The sequence below is a fragment of the Podarcis filfolensis genome, assembly GCF_964270895.1.
Source record: "Podarcis filfolensis genome assembly, chromosome: 14".
Lineage (NCBI taxonomy): Eukaryota > Metazoa > Chordata > Lepidosauria > Squamata > Lacertidae > Podarcis > Podarcis filfolensis.
This window is the reverse complement of record NC_139616.1, coordinates 42,327,140-42,349,868: the sequence shown is the minus strand read 5'-3', so window position 1 is coordinate 42,349,868 and position 22,729 is coordinate 42,327,140. Positions and strand designations below refer to the sequence as shown.

Genomic DNA, 22,729 nt, shown 5'->3' with positions numbered 1-22,729 from the left:
GCACATCTGGTAGGTTAGCTCCTACACGTTTACATTTTTCAGTCATAATACTCACTGGTGTGCAGCCACTTGCCAACCATACCAGTGGTTGGAGCTCACTCAACCCCAAGTGCTTTCCTGTCCCTTCCCTCAAGTACTCCCGCACACCTCAACTACTTTTTTCATCATCATCATCATTATTATTAGAGCCTGACGATGCACTGTGACTGCAGTCTCGCAGCCAGGTAATCCCCCACATTTACTCTGTGGAGATTCTGAGTATCTGATATGATCCAGTATGAACGTGGCTTGTATCCATCAGCGGATATAAGTTTATTTGTGTCACAGGAGCGTACAATTCAGTAATCACACAATTCAAAATTGGAGTTAACTTATTATTAGCCAAAGCACAAACTCTACAGTCTTGGTTGAGTGTCAGGCCTAAAGAGCAGAGAAGCTCATTCCTGGTGGACTTACCGTATTTTTTGCTCTATAAGACTCATTTTTCCCTCCTAAAAAGTAAGGGGAAATGTGTGTGCATCTTATGGAGCGAATGCAGGCTGCGCAGCTATCTCAGAAGCCAAAACAGCAAGAGGGATTGCTGCTTTCACTGCGCAGCGATCCTTCTGGCTTCTGAGATTCAGAATATTTTTTTTCTTGTTTTCCTCCAAAAACTAGGTGCGTCTTATAGCGCGAAAAATACGGTATTCTATGAAAATCAGTTGCTGAGGCTGAAAGTCCCTGCCTCCTCACAGCCGTCTAAGTGCCCTCCTTCTCAGGGTTTTTTTCCAAGTAATCGGAGACTGCGCCTGCATGCAGCCAACCTCTCCTCCACCCTTTGCATGCCTCTTCTGATTCTGGGAGACAAGTGGGGAGGGGAGAACTCTTCACCAGCCTGACTCATCTTTGCCTCTTGGCCTCCCTCTTCCTACTCTCCTGCTTCAGTTTCAGTCTCTGATTCCGTCCACTCTTAAATGACAAATTTTTAGCCACCAGCTATTAAGTAAGCAACACAAAATTAGAGTACAGTAGTAATCTTATTGCATGTGAAATTCCTCAATATAATCTGAATGGCATGTTAAATTTCCTCACATGCGTAATAAACCATTTACTCAACCTTTATTAGCTTTCCCCTGAACAAAAAATTAACTGGAACAAATGTTCCCAAACTGCAATTAAAGCAACATAGTGAATGTAGGGAATATGATCTGTTTGGGGGAAAAAATAAGCTAGGGCCTAACAAAAAGGATAGGAAATCTTTGAGCCCCTCAGAGACGAAATCTGAACTGTGATATTTGAGGAACACTTTGAACTTAAACAAGAGTGTCAACACAGCACTAATATTTGTGAAGGAGCAATATAAAAAAACCAAAGAATAGTTCTCTCTAGGGATTAATAAAATGACAGTAGAGAACTTGAAAGGTATTCTGAGGAAGGTCAGACCCAGCAGTTTCTGAACTATGAACAAGGAAATATATATAGACAGAGAAAGGGAGAGAGGGGGGGGAGAGAGAGAGAGAGAGAGAGAGAGAGAGAGAGTTTTTCCCACCTTTCATATCATCTTTCTATGGCACTTACAACAGAAATCCTGGACATAGCACAAAATGTGGAAATATTCTAAAACGCTTCAGATTAATGCTGCAGCAACAATCTTACCTTGGTTACTAACAGTCCCCATCCCATTTCCAGCCATCATTTGGTACTCTCTCAATGTAAGGAGCTCAATATGGGGAAAATAATAATTATAGGATTGGCTTGTCAGCCCTACTGTGTACACACAATACCTTTAAAGCACATTTTAAGGACACCTCCCCCTTAAAAAAATAAATTGTAGACTCTGTCCTTTGTTAAGGGTTGCTGGGATTTGTATCCGTGAGGGGTAAACTCACAGAAAGAGTGTGTGTTGAATGGTTCTTTAGAGGTCTACAGTAGTATGTACTGGCTGCCCTGCACCCTGAGTGAGGAATTTTTTTGGCACAATCCCATAATATTTCTTATTATCACAGTAATTCATTTCCATACAGTTGCTTTCTTCTCTGTATTGTTGTTGTTATTCTTTTTATTCTTTTCATTATTATTAATTAATTTATTTAGCGCCCCCCTTTGTCTTGGCACCCTATGCAGTGGAACTGCCTCCACCACCCCAAGTTTGGCACTGGCTGCAGTTATAGGGTAAACCAATACTCTTTTGGGGTGCTAATGCTGTGAACCCCTCCACTGCAGGCTCAGGGTGAGTATATATGTGTACACAAACGATATAGCCCCTAAACTAAAGACACCAGTCTTGCTGTGTCTCGTTCCAAAAGGAAACATAAACCCAGAGTAAGCTCCGGGATCCCCTGCAATCTCGCACTGCTCCGAGAATGGGGTGCCAGGCAACTGGATCCCCACAGCTTCCAGACTGCTCCTATTCACCTGAATGTTTGCATATACATCCATGCAAGTAACCTCGCGTCTAGTTTGGCCCGAGTTAACACCCAGGCGGGGCGAAAAGTGTTTTTAACCTTGAATTTAAAACTGCCGAGAGGCGACCCAGGGGTGCCAACTTGAATAAAATATGCATAATCGATCACATGACGCGGTGCACTATTTGAATGGCGATGCCGACCGACTTTGGGGGAACCCTGCACCCTCAAATATTTTACTGGAGGGCCGAAGCCCCCTCCTTAGCCCCAAGGAGCTGGCTCCTCTGACCCGCCCTGAATAGCTGCCGTTGTTCAAACGACCCGCTCGCGGAGGTAGGCGCTCTTTTTGAGTTCCTCGGGCAGTTGAGGGGAAAGGTTTTGGGTTGCTTCGCTTCTTCCCAGAGAAACGATGCGCTGTATTTTTAACGGCGGTTTCCCGAGCGACTGGGCAGCCTTGGGAAAAGGGCAGCGCTCGCCTCTGCAGCGGCGACGTCCCTTCCTCGAGGGTCGCCTGAGGGAAGCTGCAACAGCCCCTCATTTCCCCTCACGGAAACCCGGCCTTTCGGAGCGGCGGCGGCGCTGCTGCCTTGTGGCGGAGCGCGGCGTCGAAGGAGGGCCTGAGCTTGAGGCGGCCTCTCCTCCTCCTCCCTCCCACATAATATTTCTTTCTCCCTTCCCCTGCGTGGGTCACATGAGAAGGGGCGGGCGAGCCTCGCTTAGCAGCAGCAGCAGTAGCAGCTGCGACGGGCGGCAGCGACAGTCGGAGAAGCTCCGCTGAGGAGAAACGAGGCGAACGAGGACATCGGCAGCCGCCTCGGAGCTGAGGGGAGCCGGAGCCGCCAGCCGCCAAGCGCCCCCCTCAGGAGTCCGCGCGGGCTCCTCGCGACGCCTCTAACATCGCCCAGTGCTCGGCCAGCAGCCCCAACATGGACGAAGACGGAGGAGGAGGAGGAAACGGTGAGTAGTGGCGGCAGAGGAGTTTGGTTTGGGAGCTTTATGAGGCGGCGGCGATGGTGGCCGCAGCAGCAGCGGCGTCGGCGTGGAAGACCATGGATAAGGGGGACTCCCCCCTCGCCCTCACACGCAGAGAGACCAGAGTGCTTCTGAGCGTGTGCAGAGTTTCCCCCTTTAACGCAGGGATTATTAGACATTTTTGGGAACAGTCTGTCAGCTTCATCCAAGGAGGATCAGGGGAGAGATCTGTGTGTGTGTGTGTGTGTGTGGTTTGGGTCGCCCTATTTCATCCTTGCAACAATCCTGTGAGGTCGGTTTCCAAGTTGGGCGGTGTCGGTCCCAAGAGTCTGACAAACCGGAGAGCTTCTTATACCAGCACTTTTTTGTTTATGTTTTTGGCTCTGCGAATTTTAATGCTTCTTGTTTGGTTAGTCTCCATAGTGAACCTATATGATTTGGGCGATCAGCTGCATCCTTCCTGTCGAGGTCCAGAGCAAACTTGCCTGAAGTGCAGTTTGATACTTTTTTAAAAAAGAAGAATCTCTCTCTCTCTCTTTTGCTTTGGTAAACTGTACGTGTGATTCCTGTGTGGGGAATGAAACCAAGTACCAATTTCTCGCTCTCCCAGTTCTGCACTTGAGGGAGTTTAAAATCCTTTCCAACAACACATGATTACATTGTCATGTCAGTGAAGTGCATTTTGATTCAGAGAAGAATTGAATTGACAGGGTCAAGTATGCAGATATATTCCACCCTCTCAGAATAGTCTCCACACAGCTTGAGGATTTTTTTGGTCTTCGGTGGACTTCTGCTCCTGTTCCTGACACGTACCCCAAGCACAAAGATCACACCCTTGCCTTCCATGTACTGGCCTGTTTCTATACAGTACTTGCAATCACCAATGAAGATTAAAGTCCTCCTTGCAACACCCGTAAGCATGCACTGAATTTTGGAAACAGCTGACTCCTTTTACTATGCTTTTGACCAGCCCAATTGTAATCACAGTTTTGAGGGACAGGCTGATTTGCATTCAGTTAACCATTTAAATGATTTGAGTGATGAGTGATCCTTGTTCTCCTGAATGACGCCAGTCACCATGTCCCTTGCTTCTTTTGTTGCCCCACTTCTCAGTTTCCAAATTTAGTTTTGCGATATGTCAGAGATTGAGTTGGGTAGTTTGATCCTGACAGCTCAGAACTGTGTTGCTTTTTACTTTTTTGCAGGGCAGGGAGGAACTCTGTGAGCTGGCAGCTGCTGTCAGTTTGTGGGGCTAGCTAGCAACCTGTTGCAGGTGACATATAACAGTGACTGTCCTCTGTGGTGACTCTGATCCCTATACAGTGGTACCTCGGGTTAAGTACTTAATTCGTTCCGGAGGTCCGTACTTAACCTGAAACTGTTCTTAACCTGAAGCACCACTTTAGGTAATGGGGCCTCCTGCTGCTGCCGTGCCGCCAGAGCCCGATTTCTGTTCTCATCCTGAAGCAAAGTTCTTAACCTGGAGCACTATTTCTGGGTTAGCGGAGTGTTTAACCTGAAGCGTATGTAACCTGAAGCGTATGTAACCTGAGGTACCACTGTACAACAATTTTTCCTTTCATTTTACCATCGCAAATATTACTATTTCCCCTACAGTTCCAATCCCCATGTGTTCCTATGTATGCTTAGTCCCTTGTTCTAAATTCCATTGATTCACAGACAAAATGGGATATCCCTTTTTTACATTTGTGAAGCTATACATAGTTTCACAGTGTTTCTGTCCTTTGCAGTTTTATTTTGGCAACATAACCTCTTCTCCTATTTTTTCATCCTGTTGCAGTGAGTGACCCCCTCCCAATAGCTACTCATATCATGTCTCCCATTCTCTATAACCACTTCCACTCTAAAAAAATAAAAAAATAAAGCCCTCCTCATGCGTACCTCTTGACATGGTTTGTTCCTATCTCCTAACTGCACACAACTCCCATTCATGTATATTTTTCTCTGCCCCCACACTGTCGCCCACGGATTGCTTTTTCACATATTTATCAGTGCCTCTCGGGATGGGGTAGAGGATTGAGAGACATGAATATAATAAGGAGTAGTGAGTAGTTCTCAGGCTGCTGCCTGCTATATAAAGAGGAGTGTTGTTGAAGGAGGAGCTGGGTTAATCTTTCTGGCAAGGCAAAGCAAGCACTGCCTGTTTTGCTAATTCTAATGTAGGGATGCTGTTCTGATTGGGACTGTTCCATTCAGCATGGAGGACAATAGCGAACTCTGTGTCATGGCATACCCTAACTTATTAATGTCCCCTTCCCATTTTCCCCCTTGAAAGGTCATCTGTTTCTGGAGGAGGAAAAATGAATGCATAGTGTTTAGGGGTTGTGTCAATGGTTGCAAAAGGCAAGTTAGTGATGCAAGATGAGGCCTGGGTATAAAAGATCCTATAGAAAGGGGAGAAGACTAAGAGACATTAGAAGCCACATGGAGATGCAATGAACAGTTTCAAATGGTTGATTTGTACCACCAGTAGTGTTAAGGTCGATGACAAATTGTTCGTTCTTTCACAGTGAAATCCTTGTGTGTTCTTTAGCCTGCCTGAAATTGTGTATACACTTTGCTGAAAACAATGTGTGATAGAAAGGTTAATTGTTTCTTATAGTTTGACATGGGCACTGTTGCTGCCTCACTCTAGGTGCAGCAGTAATTGCTAAGCGGTTTATCCAGTTTGAACAGGCATACAGTTTCCATAGACATTTGCTCAAATGTTTGTAAACACATACCTTTAAAATCTAGGGCGCGTATTTCATAGTGTCCTTGGGTACTCCTTCAGGCTGTTGAATTATAATGGATGTGCCCATAGTTTGAACATCATATAGGATTTTCAACAAAAGGGATTGGGTTAAGACATTTGAGTTAAGCTTTGCCTAATCAAACAGCACACAAAGGACAGTGGTAATAAAATTGTAAAAGTAATTTATGTAATTTCAAGACGAAGGCATTTTATCAAGAAGTCCTTAGAACAACCATGGGACCCTGTTTCCCTCCAGGTATATGCTAGACTGCAGCTCCAATCATCTTTGACTTTTGGGTATGCTGACCAGGGCTGATGTTAATTGGAGCCCCACAAAATCTGGAGGGTCACAGGTTCTCATCCCTGCTTTAGAATAAGGAAGCTGAATTTGTTCTGTGTTCCTTTATTTATATTTGTTGTGCAAATATATGAAGAGCTAGTTATGTGGCATGAGTAATAGTTGCATTATGATCTCTTGCACTAAGACTAAGAAGCTAGAATTCTGAAACCAAGTGGGTGTGGTGTGTTTATCTTGACATAAGGAAAAAATGCTAGGATTAATCAGTGACATGCTGCAGGAAGGCATCCTATAAACAAGCAATGCTGCCATTAACATTTCTCAGCAGTTGTTTCCTGAGCTGTTTAGTAGGTATTTGAGACTGTTCCTTCAAAAGCAAACGTGTCTTTTTGGCAGTCCTGTTTTCTACAAACTAGGTAGGGGGTAAAATGTTAAATAAGCTGCGAAAATGAGCAAAGTTAGACTTTCCATATTTAAAACACTTTTGTGTAGGTTGTAGTATGTGTTTATAAAGAATAATGGGCTCCACATGCAGTTACCTAAACAAAAAACTTTTGAGACTGTCTCCTCCTTTATCTCAGCCTCAGATGAAAATTGCCTTTTTGTGTCAGTTATGAATGATAAGGGGACTTAGAAGAATCCTGTTGGTAATTGTAACCCATCTTTAAAGCACTTCCCTTTGGAGGTTCTCCAAAACTTGAACCTTTATGTGTTCCAGTTTGATATGAATGCATAAAACAATCACAAAAGTGTTAAAGCTACAACAACAATATATTGAACAAATATAGTGGAAACTCTTCAAAATAACATTAGTTATTGTGTTGAACTTTACTAAGGTTTTGCACTTTATTGGTTGTTTTACATTTACTGCTCATAACTATACTGTTGCTGGAAGATCTCTTGCAAATTTAATCAAGGATATGTAGTTCATCAGGCCCTGATTATGGGTCCAAAACTGGCAATCCAGCTGGTGGTGCTTCCTTGTAATGTCTGAAAGGATGGGCATTGCATACAGTGAGTTTGAGCCCCCTATTATTTTTCCAAGCAGGCTAGCATTGTGCTGTAAAATTAATTTGGGGAAATAAATTGACTGAAGACAATATAGAGATGATCTGGAGGTAAGGGGTTAACTGAAGAGGAGTTGAATTGATTTGGAGCGGGATCTGTTGGGCAATTAATGGGATAAATGAATGGAAGAGGAATGGATTTGGGGTAATAATAGGGTGGATTGCAAATGAATTTAATTTATCTAGAGCGATTTGGATGGGGAATTAGTTGGCTTGACTTCTACAACATTTGAACTCTAAATTTGCATATCCAGTAACATATGCAAATCTGTAAGGAAATAACAACAAGCACACACTCCAAATACAGGCACAGCTTGTGAATGGCCCCAGAGACCTTTTCCTTCACATATTAAAAACATGCTTTGCCAGCTGAATATTCACACAGTCACTCATTTGGCTCTGGTTGGCAGCAGCGCTTGTAATGTCCAAAGATGTTTGTTGGACAACATTCTTCTTGTTGGTTTATGGAACTAAAAATGCCAAGTAACATTCAAAACGAAACCCAAGGATGTTTTGTCTTATTACACCTCTAAAGTAGCAAGTATCAACATTTTAATGTGGTTTCCTTTTAATATTCACAGCTTGTTCAAATTAGACTTTCTGAGACTGTGCATGCATTGCTGGAAATCTGTTCTCTCTTTTTTAGTCCAAATTTATTTTGGCTTTTTAAAAAACCTCTCCTGTGTTGACACCATGTTTGCATCTTTGTATTTTAAAGTGTATTGTGTTTTCATTTAGTAGAGCAGTGGCTGCTTCAAGCTTCCTTGCAGTGATCTTTTTCATGCAGTGAGATTATTTGAACTGCAGGTAATCTGTGCCTGCAGATGGGAAGGAGATTTTCCATCACTTCTCCTGTGTTCAGAAGAAATGGAAATCCAGATATTTATTTATTTATTTATTTACAGTATGAAAATAGAGGATATGAAATTTTAAGCGTTACTCTTATTGATGGTTGCCATTGGACTGTCAGCACTGCTAATCTAGAGTTAATTTTGTTCATGTCCTCTTTCCTGTTAACTCAGCAGGTGTGATGTGTATTTCTTGGTTTTTGCAGTCCTCTTGACATGAAAAACTAATATATTCAGAGACGCTAATCCTAGAGAAGGATTCTAGTGCTGCTTTCTATACAACTCACTGGATTTTAATTGAACATTTGGTGCTGTTGGAATACATTGATATTGGTTGAAAGTATTTGCAGCTGCATGCTCACATTAGCAGTTATTTTTTGCATAACGGGGCAAATCCCAAATCATTCTCCCTGCTTTTAGGTAATTCTGATTGGTCAGTGCATTACAGGTGGTGATGATCTCATTTTAGAGAATGTGAAGGGTTGTTTCCAGTTTGTGTCCTGAACTAGGACTCACTATGCTGTTTGGGAATGTGTAGCTAGAACACCTAAAACTGTAGTAGCTTTTACATATTTAACCTATAATAGTGTTGTGCCATGTGAAGCCACTTACTGGGGTTAGCAGTGGCTGAAGACTATTGACATAGAGTTAAAGCTGAATTTTAGTTGTGCCTTGTGCTTGTCCCTCTGAATCAGTATCTGTTAGCTTTATCTCAATGCTAACAGATTTATTTGCTTCAGAATTCTTTGTGACATTGTGGAGATATTTGTGTCTCATCCTTACAGTGCAGAGCAAAATCAGTTTTTCTCCTGGCAATACCTTCTTTCTCCTTAAGAAGATCTGACTCTAGTTGGAGTTTAATGGCTCTGGCCTAAGCTATTCAAAATATTTCTGACAAATGAAGATGAATGTGAGTCTTTGATATTGGTGTGTACACACACCCACACCCACACACACTTATGTGTGCACACACGAACACATCCAGTAAAAGTAGATGGGAGTCCTTACACAAGAAAATTGCATCACTTGTACTTATGGTAATTCTCTGTACAGTATTGGCAAAATATAAGGGTCTCATCTTGTAAACAGTAATTTCCTTGGTTTCTTTGGTATGCAGAACTTTACAAAAGCTAGTTCTTTATTTCTCCTAGGCCACAATTACTAATATATGATATGAGGGTTGCTCATTAAAGATTTCCCCTGACCCACTTCCAGTTATTGTAGGAGGATGAAATTGAACATGTATAATGATACATCTCTCAATAGGTAATGTGGTAATTTGTAGCTCTGAACTCCTAACAGTTTCTCTGTTATGGGTACTAACGTGGAGTAACGTCTGATAATGGAATCAGTTGAATTGCAGAGCGGTCATTGGGTTCCTGTACTTGAAAGGGAGCATATCCTGGGAGATGTTCAATGAGATAAAAGGGACTTATGGGGAGGGTGCCCCATCGTATGACGTAGTCAAGCACTGGCATCGTCAGTTCAAGTGTGGTCAGACTTTGGTGGAACGGCTCCCATTCCTGGGTGACCACAGTCTGCCATTGATAAAGACACCATCCGGCAAATGAAGGCCACATTTTTGGAGGATCGCTGCATAACCGTTAACCAACTAGCTGCATATGTCAAAAGCAGTGTGGGCTCTGTAGAAAAAAAAACCCACGACCATTTGCACATGGGAAAGTTGTCTGCACGGTGGGTTCCCTGGCTGCTGCTGCCTTTCCAGAAGCAGGAACTCTTTTGGCCATGGCTCTTTTGGCCATGTGTCACAAAAACCTTGATGACTTCTTCGCCAGACTAATTACTCAGGAAGAAACATGGGTCCATCCAAACAATGGAAGCACTCTGCCTTACCACCTTCAAAGTAGACACGTGTCTAACTGCCAGTGGGCAAGGTCATGCTCACAGTCTTTTGGGACCAGTGCGGAGTAGTGATGATGGATTTCCTGGCAAAGGGTACCATAATTACTGGGACATACTACGCTTCACTGCTGCAGAAATTGCGGAAGGCCATCAAAATCGAGAGGCATGGTATGCTGACCAAAGGTATCCACCTCCTGCAGGATAACACCCCAGTTCACAAATCTCATGTTGCTCAGATGGAAGTATGGTCCTGTGGCTATGAAATCCTTCCTCACCCCCCTTATTCTCCTGACCTCGCACCATCGGACTTTCACCTCTTTCCAACCATGAAGTTACTTTTGAAGGGCAAGCTTTCTCCAGACAATGAAATGCTGATTTCTGAGTTGTGGCGCATTTCTGACGCAACCTGCCGACTTCTAAAGACGAGGTCTCCACAGCTGCATAAAGCGATGGGCAAAGTGTTTGACTCTTGCTGGTAGCTATGTAGAGAAGGACTAATAACTGTGCCCAGTTTCGTTTGTCTCAGTCCACGGGAAGTACGTCAGGGGAAATCTTTAATGAACGTCCCTCGTAGTTAGTTGTATGTCAGCTAATTTGCAATACAATATGATCCCATTTTATACAATTTATCTTTTGGCCTAAAATATCCTTTTACTTAAGTAGAGATTAAAATAATGCTAGGTTATGACAGAAAATTATTTCTATTGAGGTCCTAAAATAAAGTACTTGGAAATATATCCTACTAGTTTTACTGGAACTTCCTTTCCCATTGTGATCTTAGGGTTGATATGACAATTGGTGCTAATCTTCTATTTTGTTCTAATTTCAAAGATCTCTGTATTTAACTGAATTTTTGAGATGATACTGCCTTCTCAATTGATTGCTTGAATTCTCATCTTTTTATGTAGCTTCAGTTGGAAGAGGCTTCCCATTAATCATAGCTCTTTGGTGTTGGTGCCTTTGAGTAATTGAAATCCTGGCATCCAGTATGGCATTTGATAGCAAGCTTTATGTTCTGTTAAAATTGTGAGTGTTTGTTTTGAGGATAGAATACTATCCTGAAATTAAGTAAGGACTCTTCTTGAATACAAATTCATAGTACAGTGTGGCTTCAGTTATCTTGTGTACTGCTCATACTTGATTTATTGCTTCCCATCCCTTTGAAATAAAGTCTAAGCTGCAGCTGCTTTATAAATTTTCTTTTTTTAAATAAGAATTCCACTTATGTATAAGTTTGTTGCTGGTTTTTTTGCACTGTTGTGAATGATAACATTCTTTTTTATGTTTAAAAAAGATAACATTTAAATGCAGTGATGGAAAGCTGAAAATGGCAGAAACATTTATGATGTTGCCTACGATATGTCTACACATTAACCCTGAATTTTGGGAGTGCCTTCTTGGAGTGGGAGAAATAGTTGCTTGCTCATCCTGTTCTTGGTCTCTCTGTGGCAAATGTCTTTCTAAGAGTTCCTAGTCTGGTATTTTATTTTTTTGGCACAAGGCACCTGTTCCTCCAGAACTGGACTGAAGCTATTCCACTGAGAATGTGAGGAGTGGGGAGAGAATGCATATTTAGTACTATGTGTAAATTACTTATGTTTAGGTTATAAACCAAGGTTGCTTTTGAAGGAAATAAAATTAAACATTTTAAAATAATTTGAATGTCTTACAGCTGTGGCTTATCTTTGTTCTCATCAGGAAAGATGAATGAATGCTGGAGAAAAATTGAGGCAAATGGCAAGTGGCATAATTTAGCCCCCACCCCCCGTTTTGTGTCTTTTACAAAAATGCAAATAGCTGCCATTCACTCAGAGAAAAACCATGTGTAATGTTAACAAATGGATTTTGTTATGACTTCATGACAGTCCTAATAATACTATTACCAACTGTAGACTTGGGAATTTTACCCTATGGGCCCACAAGACTACCTTTGCTTTTTATATGCCTGAAGTACAGTATACATAATCTATCCATTCAGGGCAGAATTTGCAACCAGAGGTGGATAATTCTCTACCATCTGAAGATGGGCTCTGCTTTTTCAGATCCTCTGTTAGGTAATGCTGCACTGTTTGGCTTCCATTGACTCTTTTACGTTATACAAGATCCAAAATTAAGCCCTGGCTTTGCCAAGGTAAAAACTACCATGTTTCTCTTTAGTTCTGCTCTCTGCGTACCCAGCAACCTGTATGCATGCTTAAGGTATTGGACAGATCTGGATTACAAGCTAGGCTTTATTTTCTCAAAACTATGGGGAAAACAGTCATTGCTGCTTCATTCCAGAATCCTAGGTGTGTAACCTGATATCTGTAGCACCTGGGAGGAACTTGTACAGTCTGCAATCTCCATTGTGGAATTGAGTCTACCAGATGATCTCATGGCTACAACATTGAACTTAATTTTGTACTCCCTCATCCCTTGTCCTACCACCTCCTGCTCTGTGCAACAACTTACCCAACGAAGAGTTCTTGAGAACTCAAAAGCTTGCCACCTGTTTGCCCCTTTTTTGTTGCTTTTAATAAAGGTATTGCCCAACTATGGACTTTGTAAGAATAGTCTGATTGTGTAACTGGAGTCTAATGTAAAACACACAAATGTACCTTGGATCAAGAAAAAGTTTGTGCCTGCTGCTTCAATTTTGGCATGTCCCGTGTCTGAGTGATTCACCTTGCAGTTTGGACATGCTTTTTATTTATTTATTTTCTGCGGCAGTGGTTTAATCTCTATAAAGTTACTTGGATATTTTGCATGATTGTTACCTCATTCGGATTTTGACTGTAAGCTTAAATCCAGCAGATGCTTCATAAAATACTGGCCCTGCAAACTGTTGTTTTGGACAGCAGCATTTCCTTTTTCTTGGCACAGACACACACAATCTGCTAGAAAGCCATGTGTTTTTGTGGACCCCTGAGATTTGTCTGAAGAAGGAAATGGTTTGACCTGTTTGGTTGCTATGAAGTAAAAACACTCTTGTTTGTATTTTTGTGAACATCTGTGTTGCATTTATTTAATTCCCTTTCGGAGATTCTTAAAACCCTGTAGCATGATGTTATAAGGTTTCATTAAAAATACATTGGTGCAGCTATAGTCAGTTCTAATGTCTACTTGTAGACAGGTCTTAAGTGGTGCTTAACCAGATGTTGAAACTGCTTGTCCCAGCCATGTCCCTAAAGGGGTATACAATACTCATAAAAGGGGAAGATGATAGGGTAGGGGTGTAGCCCTGATGATACATGCCTTCATAAAAATAAAAAAAACCTGCAGGATGTGACTGTATCATTACACAGGCAGGCCAAGGAGAGAGGGTGTACTGTTCAAAGTGTGTGTGTGTGGAAACAAGACTACTAAGGTGTGCCCCCCATCACTTTCCCAGCTTTGGGAAGAAAGTGGGAGGGCTCTAGGGCCATGCCAGAGCCTTGCACCTCCTTCCAAAAGCCTGGTGCCTCACTTAGGGAAGACAGTGTGAGGGTTGGGTGGGGGCATCAAATTTTGGCCTCTCCCCACCATGCAACAAAGCAGTGTGAGGCCCACGGGTTCTTTGTTGAAGTACTCTTGCGGCCCACGTGATATGAAAAGTTGGACCACCCTGGTCTACACTGACTGGCAGTAGTTCTCCAGAGGTTCAGTCAGGGGGCATTCTCAGCCCTACCTGGAGTTGCTGGGTATTGAATCTGGCACCTTCTGTACACAAAGCAGATGTTCTTCATTGTAATATGTTATGCATTGCAGATTATTTTTACAGAATGGATTTTCCATAGTAAGAGGAAAACGGATTAATTTTTTAAAAAAATACAGACTCACATTTTGATGGCAACATCATCATGTGGATGATGTTAACAAACCTGTGGGTATGAGCAGCACTGATTCCACAGTCAAACTGTGTGCAATCACTGCTGGTTGTTTTGGTGCCAGCATCATATTTTTATGACACTTTCTCCATCCCTGAGCAGGTCTTGCACCATTTGAAGGTGGTTCCTAAAGCATCCTGCCGTCTAAGCAGTTGAAAGACTTTGGAGATTGAAATCACCATCAAAGCATTTTCTTCTGTGTTCGTTTCCTTGGTTATATATCCAGTTATGCTTTACTCAGGATAGACCCTTTGCAATTAATAGACCTAAGTTAGTCATGCCCATTGATTTCAGTGGATCTTCTCTGAGTCGGACCACTATTGGATGCAACCTCTTATTGTTTAGTGTTTTCTTCTTACTCCCTTTCCTATCCTTAGCTCTCAGGACTAGAGACTTAATTCTTAATGAAAGCCAGGACTACTTTCTCAATGAAAGCTAATGTTTGTATGTTTTTAACATGGATTCCTCAGTAGTCCCCTGCAGGCTATATGTTGTGAACTTTTTCCATAACTAATTACATCAGCACCTTTTGATGTTGTTTAACTATGAATCAGAAACTTACTTGTGCAGTTTTAGGAGTGTAGGCTGAAAAGTGTAGCAGGGTAGGATAATTTTTGTAATCCTGAATCCTGAATTAGTCTTTATTAATTTTAATGTGTGAGGGAAATGTGGGGGCTTTGAAAACATTTGGAATGCACAGTTGTAAAGATAAATCTCTCCTGTGCCCTGTATGAGAGCATTTGTAATTTATAGAGTTGATTCATTACACAGCACGTCATTAATTCTCTGAATATGTTTTAGCATGAAGCCGAGTATTTCCTGCTAATTTATTCATGACCTGTTGTACCCTCCAGGTACTTTCTTTCAAAGATTTTTGTTACTTGGTAATGGATCATAAGTCTAGGAAACAAGGACAGTATTTTTTACGGGTTTGCTTTTTTAAAATTCCTAGTATGCCAGTTCTACAAAAAGAATCTTGGGGGTTTAAAAAGCTGTATAGGAAACAATGTCAAGCTGGTTTTCACTCTGGTTAGTAGTAGGCGGTGTGGCAGTACAGTAGAGCTGCATTGCTCTCTTGCCTTCCAAACACTGTGTGTTGCTGTCACTCACCAAGCATGGGAGGTGTGTGGTGCATAGGGCCTGGTGCTGTGTGTGGATGCAATAATGTTGGATTTGATGCACTCCACCATATCGAGCTCCCCAGCCTCATTCCTCCTGTCCTGGTAAGCGACAGTGACACATGGTGTTGGGAAGCTAGGAAAGCAACACAGGCCTACCTGTGCCACCCTGCTGGCCACTGCTGCATCTGGTGTCATATATGTGATACTTGGGAATGTAGAAAGCTCCCTTATACTGTGTCATGCCATTGTTCTACTGTATTTTGTTCAGTATTGCCCATGTTGACTGGTAGCAGCTCTCCAGGATTTCAGGTAGGGAACATTTCCAGCTCTACCTGGAGATATCAGGGATTGAACCTGGGACCTTCTGCTTGCAAAGCAGATGCTCTACCACTGAATCACAGCCTTCTCCAAGACTCTTTGGACCTGCCACATCCATGTCTGCTCTAGGAATCCAGCTTAGAGCAAGGCAGCGACTGCCACAAACACAGTCTTTCTCATGGCGCTTCCACATTGCAGTTTATTGTAGACTCAGCACTACAGTACTTATGCAGGAAAGCTTTGCACAGCATCCACACATCATCGCCCCTTATCAAAATACCAAGCTATACTGCTTTCCCTATTTACTCCACATTTACTGTTTCTGTGGAAAACCCTGCAGAAATGGTATATCCGGGGGGGGGGGGGGAGGTGATGGTGGAACATGGGACGGGATTTTGATAAGGGCAACTGCGTGGATGCTGCAAAAAACAACAACAACAAAAAAAAACTTGCATGCATGAGAAGCATCAAGTCCATTGCCATGTGGAAGGATCCTCAATCTCAATTCTCCTTTTGAAAAATATATTCCCACCTAACAGTGTGGGTGTGATATCAGAAACATATGAAGTAGCATTGTACAACCTGATACAGTTGTTATTAATTAATTAAATTTTGTATTGGCCTTCATCTGAAGATCACAGGGTGGCTCGCAACATAAAAATACAAAATGAAAGCAAAATATATATAATAAAACAAAAGCAAAATAAAAAACAATAATGCCCCCTCAGACACATTAAAAAGGCAATAGTATGTTAGTCAGCCAAGTGGCTGTTGAAATACCTTTTGATCAACAAATTGTTATTTGTTGAATGTGTGACCACATATGAACATATGTATTTGGGACTCTAGCTAGCTAGGTTGGAATTGGACAGTTTTACCACCATGCACTGAATTGGGTCAACTAATTTCTTAGGACATGGCCTGCCAGCAGATGAATCTGTATTGTGGTCTTAGTGCTTCTGAGGTAAACCTAAAATTGGGGTGTTGGATGGACTGCAGTTGGTGAATGACCCCTGTAAGAGTTAGTTTGGTTCAAAAATAAGACTTCATAGGCCAACACAATTAATCATCCCTGTTTTAAAACATTTAAAATCTTGGACACTGCATACCACCAGGCGACCTAAATATGACCTCTGCATTTAGAGCAATGGTATTACTTGAAATAGCTCCAGAAGGATTGTTTGTGGAATTAACATTGCAGAACAGATTGAGTATGGGGGAATTACAAAGTATTGTGGGAATTACAAAGTATTGGAGGTATTAAGTCTTGTGTGTTCTTCAGCCAGTCTTTGAATACTTTTCTCATAAGACCCACCAGTCTGCTTCCTGACTCCAACAGACCCTTGAAATAAAACTTTCCTAGCAGGATTGTGTATTTTGTCCCGTCTTGAAAGCACTAATGATGTACTTGTGCAAATTGTTTTGTAATATCCTCTTATAGAAAAAGAAGCCAAGGCACCTGGAAGAGAATGAGATCTAGGCTACAGCTGTGGAACAGAAATGTGCATGAGACATTTGGAAGGGAGTTGGCTCCATGGAGAAGAGACCTTGTTCTGCCTGACCATTTAAGGCTGTGTCTGCACCATACCTTTTAAGCACATCCCCCCTCCCCCCGCAAATATTCCTGAGAACTGTAGCTTACCCTTCACAGAGCAACAAGATATATAGTGTCCAGTTCAAGGGAAGTAATAGTACCACACTATTCTGCCTTGGTCAGACCACACCTGGAATACAGTGTCCAGTTCTGGGCGTCACAGAGTGTTTGTTATGGGGGAGGAAGGGAAAGGAGATTGTGAGCTGCTTTGAGACCCCTTCGGGTAGCGATAAAGCGGGATATCAAATCCAAACTCTTCTTCTCCTCTTCTTCTTCTTCTCTGGCTCCAGAGGGTAGGACTTGAACCAGTGGATTCAAGTTACAAGAAAGGAGACTCCGACTAAACATCAGGAATAACTTTCTGAGAGCAAGAGCTGTTTGACAGTGGAACGGGCTCCCTCAGAAGGTGGGCTCTTCTTCATTGGAGGCTTTTAAGCAGAGGTTGGATGGCCATCTGTCATGGATGCTTTAGTTGAGATTCCTGCATTGCAGGCGGTTGGACTAGATGAGCCTTGCAATCTCTTCCAACTTTACAATTATGGTTCTATGAATTCCTAGCACCCTTAACAAACTACAGTGCCTAAGGTTCTTTTTGTGTGAGGAGGGGGAGGGAATGTGCTCTAAAGATATAGTATGTATGCAGCCTAAGTCTTCCCAGCCCTAGCTGTGACTTTTTGAAGGTTCTTTCTTTTGTCTAACCATGGCTAGAGAAGAAATGAAGTCTATGATGGTTGAAAGCTTTAATATGCCTAGCCCTAAACAGCCTACTAAATCATGCAGGTAGATTTCCTATTATGATGGAGTATGTATCTACTTAAAAATTTATTTGTCCATTATGTTTGCTGGAAGGTCTTTCAGTTATCATTCTGGCACTCAGAGGGCTCTTGCAGTCACCTCAATTTATGCTAACAGAAGGACAATACATTAGCTCTTTCTCGTCATGGAAGGGAGTGTTGGACCCTAAACTATTACTGCTTTTTTCTGGTTTTTTTGTGTGTGTTTTTGAAAAACACATTGTGCCAACACTGAGAATCTTTGATGAAAGGACAGGATATAAGCCCATTGAAAGAAGTCTGACAGTTTACATTATAGCTGTGGCAATTATCCTAGGAGGGAAGGAAGGATCTGCTAACAGAATCAGGATGCATTTCAGATGGAGTGAGGATCTCAGTGATTTGGTGGGTCAAAGAGGTACAGGGAAAGAATTGGCTAGGCCGGAGCAGGCAGGGCCAGGGAGCATCTTCTTAAATTTCACAAGTTTATAATTATTCACTGTAGTCATTGTAGACATTGTAGCTGTCTCATCATTTTCATGAGCTTGTCCTTGCTTTGGGGTAAAGCTATTTAGTTAAAGTTTCCTAAAGTGAAGCGAGATTTCAGGGTTGAAGCAATAATCTTATTGTGGGATAGTAGCTGGGAAAAGATTTGTGTCTCTATGTGTATAATAAGTTGCATGTGATATAGCTTTGCCTCAGAGGAAGTTCTTGCTGCTGCTTGACTGTTCCATAGCAACATACATGGAGGTTGAGACACTAGCAGATGCTGGCGATGAGAAAATAGAGTATGTTGCACTGTTTGAATAGTATGTTTTCATTCTTCCAGCAGAAATGTTTGTGCATGTATTGGAGGGAAAAGAAAATCTAGATATTTTTAAAACTTTGAGCACCTTATTATCATCTTTCCCTCTAATTGCCAATTCAGGTGATTGGGTGCCAGTCAGTTTGGAAGGGAAACTGGGCCACCCAAAAATGATACATGGGGGCCCTCCCTCCCTTAGCATTACAGAAGATTGTAGATTGGAGAAGAGATTCAAACAAAACCCACCACCACCATAAAAGGTCTGACAAGGACCTGAGAGTTTTCATGGTGAGGACATAGGGATAAGAAAACGAGTGAAGAGTTAACATCTGGGTTCACATTCAATTCCTGGCTTTGCTCCCCAAAATCAGCACCAGATTTAGGGTGGTGTGGGTGGTTCCTGTGCAGAGAGTGCTGAGTTGAGGAGGTGCAAAATTGAGAAGATGCACTGAGGGCTACCAAATTTTGGCCCTACACAGGGTGCCATATTACAAAAGGTTACCAAAGTCTGTCCCTGCCCAAGTGGAAGGTAACAGCCATGCTAAAATCTCAGATCTTCCCATTGTTGGTTTTCTATGGCTACCTTCTGCTTACACATCTACCCTGGAGGTGAAAAAGGACCTAAAGCAGGGGTAGGCAATCTAAGGCCTGGGGACCAGATGTGACCCAATCGTCTTCTCAATCTGGCCCGCTGACATCAGTGTGTTTTTACATGAGTAGAATGTGTCCTTTTATTTAAAATGCATCTCTGGGTTATAGGGGCATAGGAATTTATTCTCCCCCCACTTCAAAATATAGTCCAGTCTACCACATGGTCTATGGGACGCGGGTGGCGCTGTGGGTAAAACCTCAGCGCCTAGGACTTGCCGATTGTATGGTCGGCGGTTCGAATCCCCGCGGCGGGGTGAGCTTCCGTCGTTCGGTCCCAGCTCCTGCCCACCTAGCAGTTCGAAAGCACCCTTAAGTGCAAGTAGATAAATAGGTACCGCTTTATAGCGGGAAGGTAAACGGCGTTTCTGTGTGCTGCGCTGGTGCAGGCTCGCCAGAGCAGCTTCGTCACGCTGGCCACGTGACCCGGAAGTGTCTTCGGACAGTGCTGGCCCCGGCCTCTTAAGCGAGATGGGCGCGCAACCCCAGAGTCGGTCACGACTGGCCCGTACGGGCAGGGGTACCTTTACCTTTACCTTTACCTTTACCTTTACCTTTACCTTTACCACATGGTCTGAGGGACAGTGGACCGGCCCATGGCTGAAAAAGGTTGCTGACCCCTGACCTAAAGACTCCAGAAGTTTGGCAAACTCTGAGAAGCTTATCAGTTTAGTATATGGGTGAGAGCATTGCTATGGTGGTGGCCAGAGAAGGAAAAAATAAGGGAAATGAAGGGGAAGCCCAAAGAGGAAATAGTTCTGCTCAAGCCCCTACATATTGTGAGTAGAAGGAGGATTAGGCTGGAGGGATGAATGCCTTGAAGCAAAGCAAAACAAAAACAAACTCCTCCCAACCCTGTACCAAATGGGAATGTTTCAGGGAAAAAGGAAAAGAAACATCCTTTCCCACTTCGCAAAGCCATCCACCCACTTTATAGCAACCATGTCTGAACCCAAGCATCCTAGTATTACTTTAGTACAAGAGGGGAAGGCCTTTGAAGGGGAGGAAAAAATGGTCTTTTTCTAATTCCTTCTGCTCAGTCTCCTAAATCTTGACAGGCCTAAAAGGTTACTGTTCCAGGCTGCTTGGAATAGGGTGCTCCTAGCAGGTGGGATTACACAGCAACATTATGTTGCAGTGTCCACCCCTTTATTGGTGAAGCAGATCAATAAAGCTTGTGTTTGAGATGTGCTAGTTCATGGGTAGGCAAACTAAGGCCCGGGGGCCAGATCCGGCCCAATCGCCTTCTAAATTCGGCCCGCGGATGGTCCAGGAATCAGCAAGCTTTTACAAGAGTAGAATGTGTCCTTTTATTTAAAATGCATCTCTGGGTTATTTGTGGGGCATAGGATGAGAACAGAAATCGTGCAGCGGCGGCAGCGGGAGGCCCCATTAGCTAAAGTGGTACCTCAGGTTAAGAACAGTTTCAAGTTAAGAACAGACCTCCAGAACGTATTACAGTAAGTTCTTAACCCGAGGTACCACTGTACTTTGCAATGAATTGCATGATGGCATGTGATAATCTCTGGTCTGTACGTTGCATTGTGACAGATCAAGTGGCATTCCAGTTGTTGCAAGTGGTGCAGAGATGTCCCATTCTGACTTACCATACCTCTCTCTTACGCCAAGCCTTGGGACCTGAACATCCCCAAGTGTAGGTCAAATAAAGTCACAAAGGATTTACAGCCCGATCATGGGAACTAGCATGCTGAGACAGTAGTTCATAAGTTGAAACATACGGTACTGACTCAGTGGGAATGATACAACCTCTCACACTTAATGCTGGAAAGCAACCCCAGCTCAGCAACTGGCATATGGCGACAACTACAGAACTTTTCTCCTGCCTGACACAGAAGCCCTATCCCCATGGAAAAACAGCTTGCCACATATCATTGTAATTTGTGACCAAGTTTATCTAGTTTGGGGGGATAACTAACCTTTAAAAAAAATCTGTGTTAAATTGCTTGATACACTAAATTGCTTTTTACTGTTGTTGGAGGCTGGATGAAACTAGTTATCTAAATGAATTATGCATAATTCTCAGAACTCTAATTTGGTGGGTGGGTGGACTTGGCACATGCATTCATTCATGGTGTTATATTTAAAAGTCCATATGGAGCTGATTATTTCCTCAGCTTTCTGTAGTAATTATTTTGCTTTTATTTTAAATAAGGCTCTTCTAGTATTTTAAAGCTCAAATTCAGAAAATATGCACATGCCTTTATATGTGACAAAACAGGAAAATGTTGGATTACATGATGGAGAAATAAACTGATTAAAATGTAGGGAAATTTCTCTCACGCTTTTCTTGGCTCTTTGCATTATAAATGTAGCTCAAGATCACTGTGCATCTGGGAATAATGCAGGATCCAGCTGTATGGGTGGTTGTGTGTGTGTATGTGCATGGTTCAGTGGTGGTCAAGTCTAAGTCATGGTGTAAAAATTCACTACAGGAAAAAGGCAGGGTGGGAAAAAAATGACGCTGTGTAAAAATATTCAAGGAATAGCAACAGGAAGTTGGTGCCTCCATTTCAGGCTTGTTCTTCAAACCCCATGTTGAAATAATTAGATGCCAAAGCTTTCAAGTTTAGATGAGATTAAGAATAGGCGACTGTGAATTTTCATGTTTTCCTTCAAAATGAAATCATGTTTAGATAATAAAAAATTGATACATTTCCTGTCCCAGCCTTTCTCATTCTGAAGTCCATGTGATCCATTGCTTTCTTTGCCATCAGATACCAGTAAATAGCAGGGTTTTTAAAAGTTGAGTGTTTTGATGGAAATGTTTCCCAGTCTCCAAGATGCATGAACATTTTACTTTTTTGAACAAAGGGAGAAGGAAGAAGAAAAAATGTGGGAAGCTTAATGAGGTTTAGAGTGGACAGAAAATGGTGGTGATGATGATAACTGCAATTATATTTTGTGTATCTTCTTTGTGGATACTTGTGCTCATGATAGTTTGAGGAGACATTTATACAGTTTAGAAGTGGGGGCTTGTTCCCAGCAATAATTATTATTATGTTAAGTCTCAAGTTTGTTACTCTGCACCTGTTGGAATTTAACTTCTGAACAACTGTTAACATGACAGTAGATATAATTATTTTAAATAGATTTGAAAATGTGTTGAGTGTCTGCCTTTTGCAGTTTTGCCAATTGTGATAACTTGCTGCTTTGCCAGCTAGGGAAGAAGAAGAAAATTATTCCTACACCTCTTGAAAACTGTGGGAAACAGAATGTGAGGCTTTCCTTTTGCTATGTGCCATGAAAACAGCCCACCTTCTGTCAATGAGCATGAAAGAACTCAGTCTATCCTTGATGATATAAGGCAGAGGTTTTCAACCTTTTTGAGTCCATGGATCCCTTGACCAATTACATTTTTTCTGCAGCACCCCTGTGGGGCTTAGGAGCCCAGTTATGTCAGCCCTTGCCTGCAGAGTT

At 42.3% G+C, this 22,729-nt stretch overlaps 1 protein-coding gene and 1 long non-coding RNA gene across 2 annotated transcripts in view; one reads left to right on the top strand and one right to left on the bottom strand.

Moving 5' to 3' along the window:
* Window positions 1-280: 280 nt before the first annotated feature.
* LOC310748782 lies at window positions 281-975 on the bottom strand. The gene is made up of 2 exons (XR_014541362.1): window positions 683-975; window positions 281-451 (listed from the first exon to the last, which is right to left on the bottom strand). It is a non-coding gene; the product is annotated as an uncharacterized lncRNA (long non-coding RNA).
* A 1,735-nt stretch (window positions 976-2,710) lies between these two features.
* CYTH3 (cytohesin 3) overlaps window positions 2,711-22,729 on the top strand; it is a 63,841-nt gene continuing 43,822 nt past the window's right edge. The window contains exon 1 of the mRNA XM_083585326.1: window positions 2,711-3,341. Coding sequence (XP_083441452.1) covers window positions 3,311-3,341 — 31 coding nt within the window. The 5' untranslated portion in view covers window positions 2,711-3,310. The remainder of the gene's footprint in view (window positions 3,342-22,729) is intronic.